Source organism: Colobus angolensis, unplaced genomic scaffold (genome assembly GCF_000951035.1).
Source record: "Colobus angolensis palliatus isolate OR3802 unplaced genomic scaffold, Cang.pa_1.0 Scaffold97, whole genome shotgun sequence".
Lineage (NCBI taxonomy): Eukaryota > Metazoa > Chordata > Mammalia > Primates > Cercopithecidae > Colobus > Colobus angolensis.
The window spans coordinates 6,161,713-6,166,690 of record NW_012123709.1 but is presented as its reverse complement, the minus strand read 5'-3'; the positions used below and the strand labels follow the sequence as shown (position 1 = coordinate 6,166,690).

The following is a 4,978-nucleotide window of genomic DNA, read 5'->3' as shown; positions in this document are numbered from 1 at the left end:
AAGGAAGGAAGGAAGGAAGAAAGAAAGAAAATCTAGCACTAAAGGAATCTCACAGATCATCTTGGCCCGTAGTTTTCCAACAAAATCCTACGTAAAATCCCAATATGTACTGTGTGTAAGTTTAAAAGTGGAGTTGCTCTGAGAAAAAAGGAAGTACAAATCCCTATGTGGAGATTCCTGTCTGTTTCCTCTCCTCATGTTTCCCTACACCATAGCTTGAAAAGCACTAATCTAATCAAATATCCTCATTTTATAGACGAAGTTATTGAGACCCTCAGAAGTTATAAATTAGTTACTGGCAGAGCTAGAATTTGAAAGATCTCATGAATGACTGCTAGTCCAATATGCTAACACTCATATCAAGAAACCACCTTACTTCTCCAGATAAGGAACAGATTTTCTTTCAATTTCCCACATTAATGAGAAAGGAAAGGAAATCAATTCTGTATCCGAACTTGTCAGCAAATCCTGCACCTAAGAGTATGAAATTTTTTTTTGTTTTTAAGAATCTTCATTTAAAAAAATTGAACACAGCACCTATATTTTTCTTCACAAACATTGGGCACATTTAGAAAAGTGAGATTATTTAAGGAGACAATTATAAACCCATGACTTCAGCCACTATAGAAAACTCTGTATGAGGGATATTAAAGTATGACACAAAATAAATTGTCACTGCTAGACTCATGTTTAATAACTACACTACGTAATATTTTTTCTACACACAATCAGATAGATAAGTCAGTCATTTGAAAACCTCAAGGGCCAACTACTCATGACTTCCTTCTCTAAGTGACACCTTGAAACAGGTGCAAAGTAAAACCAGTTTGAGGTGATGAAGAAGTTACTTCATATAGACCACGCACAGTGGCTCACACCTATAATCCCAAGCAATCCTCCTACTTGGGAGGCCAAGGTAGAAGGACTCCTTGAGCCCAGGAGTTTGAGACCAGCCTGGGCAATATGGTGAAACCCTGTCTCTACAAAAAACACAAAAATTTGCTGGGCGTGGTGGTGCCCAACTGTAGTCTAAGCTGCTCAGGAGTATGAGGTGGATCTGGAGGATCACTTGAGGCCTGGGAGGCGGAGCTTGCAGTGAGCTGAGACAGCGCCACTGCATTCTAGCCTTGGTGACAGAGCAAGACCCTGTCTCAAAGGAAAGAAAAGAGAAGAGAAAAGAAGAGAAAATAATCTTTTTTATTTTATTAGTGTATTTTATTGTATTGCATTAACTTTTTATTAATGTATAATGTATATTAATGTGTATCAATAAATAATGTATACAATAATATATCATTATACACTACATGGGTGCCCAATATGTATTGTATTATTATACAGTACATACATATATAATAAATAATACAATATATATGTATAATAAATATATACTACATATGTATTGAAAGAAAAGAAAAAAATACTTCATATATAGTCATATGCTTAATCTTAGACGCCCTAATGATTATACAACACAAAGTCACTGTAGATTTCTTACCTCTAGATCAATCATAAGTTCAATGAATCTTTCACAGTAATGAACTTTGTCCATAGTGACAGGTTCTAGACATAAGAGAGAAAGCATGATAGAATTTTCTTACTAGGCCATTTTGCATGCTGTTTCTGAAAACTGGCAGTTATTTAATAACTTAAATAAAGTCATTTGTCTTTTATTCACTAGAATTGGACTATGATTTAGAATGAGGATCTCACATATATATTTTTTTAAGGCAGGCCTTACCCTGATACTTAGCTCTACAAATATGAGAAAATAAAAAATCTAGCTTGGGTCAGAAGCACATTTTAAAAATCAGGTTTGCAAAGACATTTTAAAAGTATGAATCTTTAAAACTCCATATTTAATTAGATCTTGGAAAAACTTACAGATATAAAAACTAGAAGGCAGTTTTATATCAGTTTTTGCTCCACATTCCTTATTGTCTTTACATTCTAAACTTCTGAGAGTTTTCTCATATGTATAAACACACACACAAGTGTATCTACACACACACACCTTTAAAGTGCACTGAAAACTAATTAGAGACATAATTTGTATGATTTTTTCCACTGTACATGTATTACTTTAACATTAGAATGCCAATGACACAAAGAACAATAAAAATACCTTCTAAATCACTAGCTTATTATATACTATTTATGAGCATAATATACTATTTTTACAAACATTCATTTTTGTTTTTAAATAATTACAACCTTGGGGCATGAAATTCTTTCAGAGTACAAGCTTTTTTTCCAATGCCAGGAAATGGTCTACCATTTTACCAACTAAAACCATCCTGTCAAGTTGGTTTCAATTAAAACAAAGATAATTGTAGGTTTCCTGTTGCTACTTAGTTTAAAGACTTGCAGCAGTGACTGACACCCAGTGCCAGACCTATAGAAGGCATCCTACAAATGCTTACATAAAAATCCATTTATTTATCTGTAGTGTACAGGAAAACGGAAAGCTTAATGTAAAGCAAGAAATGCAAATACTTTTGTGTTTAATATACACAGAAATGTTAACTGGAACTTTTTCAGCTAGCATATGTCCATAATCCAAACCCTGAAATAACAGAAGTATAGAAATTATTAGCTGGAAAAGACCTTTGAGAGCATCTATTTTAGATCTTCATTTTCCAGGTAGAAAAACATGATCAGAGAAAATGACCTGATAAAGATGTAAAGCTAGAATGGTTGGTTAGAACTGGAACCCAGGTTTTCTGAGACATACACTTACAGTTGTTTAAAATAAAAATCTAAAGGAGCAATTTTTAAATTAAATCCATTCAAACCAACCTTTTGTTGCTATCTTTTGTTCTTGTAACCGTCAAAGGAAAACATTTTTTCCCAAACTAAAACAGTGAGCAAATTCTGAATTCTGTATCTTTATTTACGTCTTGAGAAATTACTGGCAATGGTCTATTCAAAATTAGAAAACAATGCATGGTGCTTAAGTTCTGTGCCCTGGTGAATAAAGTTGCATGTTTTTACCATAGCTGGTCTACCGGGCATGTTGCCTAAGGTAGAAACTTTGGTATCCCAATTTCAGGCACAAATATATCCTTACCATTTGTCTCTGCTACACTGTAACTTTTTTTCCCTTCTAACAGCAATCTTAACATCTCAGACTATCCTACACAGATTTTCAACTCATCTGGGCATTCCGTTTTTAATGACCCTATTTTAAAAGGAAACTACAATCCTTCTTAAAATCTTTGAAAAATCAGCCTTCTGTTTCCTAAATATATAATCCATCTATCTTCACACCCATTCTAAACTGGCAAATTATTGTCATCATCCTGTTAGTTCCTTTGCCAGCAAGCTGACAAGTTTTGATAAAAACTCAAGACTAAGAAATGATGTTTTCTAGCCAGGCGCAGTGGCTCACGCCTGTAATCCCAGCACTTTGGGAGGCCGAGGAGGGCGGATCACTTGAGGTCAGGAGGCCAAGACCAGCCTGGCCAACATGGTGAAACCCCATGTCTACTAAGAATACAAAAATTAGCCGGCCATGGTGGTGTGCACCTGTAGTACCAGCTACTCGGGAGGCTGAGGCAGGAGAATCACTTGGACCCAGGAGGCAGATGTTGCAGTGAGCTGAGATTGCGCCACTGCACTCCAGCCTGTGAGACAGAATGAAATTCCATCTTAAAAAAAAAAAAAAAAAACAAAGTTGTCTTCTGACAGTATATAAACAATAGTGGCAACAGCAAGTGGTTTATAGGCTGTCAAATTACTGCATGCCCTATGTTCTTGTTTTTGAAACCTAGATGACCCTAGATAAACATTCCACAGTTAGAAATATCAGTTTTTATTACAGACATTAGTTCTATACAAATAAGTAGCCCAAAGCACTCAATGTTACTCTTTCTGCCAAGAAAACCCAATCTTAGTCCTCTTTCCAGGTTTGAAGGTACTTAGTGGAAAGATATAGATACACTAACATTAAGTCACTTAAGATTATAAGCATAAAACGTTTTCTTTATACTAATGCTAGTAGTAGTACTATGCCCCAAATCAGATACAACTGATTTACTGCATTGGTATCAACTCCTCACTGAACTGTAGCTATGATTTTCAGCTGTAAAATATTACTTGGAGGGTCAGCATTTATAACTCATTCCATTGTATTTTTTTAAAAGCTGCACTTTCTGATGCAAAAATATAAATATGGTACACCTATAGAGCTGTTCTTAGATTATATCCCACTTAAAAATATTAAACAACTGGCTGGCCATGGTGGCTCACGCCTGTAATCCCAGCACTTTGGGAGGCTGAGACAGGTGGATTATCTGAGGTCAGGAGTTCAAGACTAGCCTGACCAACATGGTAAATCCCCGTCTCTACTAAAAATACAAAAATTAGCTGGGCATGGTGGCACACGCTTGTAACTCCAGCTACTCAGGAGGCTAAAGTAGGAGAATTGCTTGAGTCTGGGAGACGAAGGTTGCAGTGAGCCAAGATTGTGCCACTGCACTCCAGCCTGGCTGACAGAGTGAGACTCTGTTCTCAAAAAATAATAATAATAAACAATTATAATATTTTATACATTTTTATATAGTATATACTCTATATAATATATACTTACTTTTTAAATCAATAAATGGAGCTATGATGGAGGAAAATCCTTCCATTTAGTCTTTTAGCTCAAATATCAGTAATATTTCTCCTTTTTTCCTCCAAACAGTATCAATAGTACTAAAAACACTATTCACCATATTATAAATAACATGCAAATACGGTCTGTAATTTTCCTGTTCACAACTGTATCCCAGCACCTTAGACAGGACCTAGATCTAGTAATTAGGTGATAAAAATATTTGCTACTTAAAGGAATATTTCAATAACCACACTGGTGCCTTTAAAATAACCCTTAGGGCCGGGCGCGGTGGCTCAAGCCTGTAATCCCAGCACTTTGGGAGGCCGAGACGGGCGGATCACGAGGTCGGGAGATCGAGACCATCCTGGCTAACAC

At 35.8% G+C, this 4,978-nt stretch overlaps 1 protein-coding gene across 1 annotated transcript in view; it reads right to left on the bottom strand.

The window, feature by feature from the left end:
* The window catches only part of AQR (aquarius intron-binding spliceosomal factor), a 123,279-nt gene that overhangs the window by 84,344 nt on the left and 33,957 nt on the right, over window positions 1-4,978 (bottom strand). Inside the window, exon 11 of the mRNA XM_011932722.1 lies at window positions 1,499-1,563. Coding sequence (XP_011788112.1) covers window positions 1,499-1,563 — 65 coding nt within the window. The remainder of the gene's footprint in view (window positions 1-1,498; window positions 1,564-4,978) is intronic.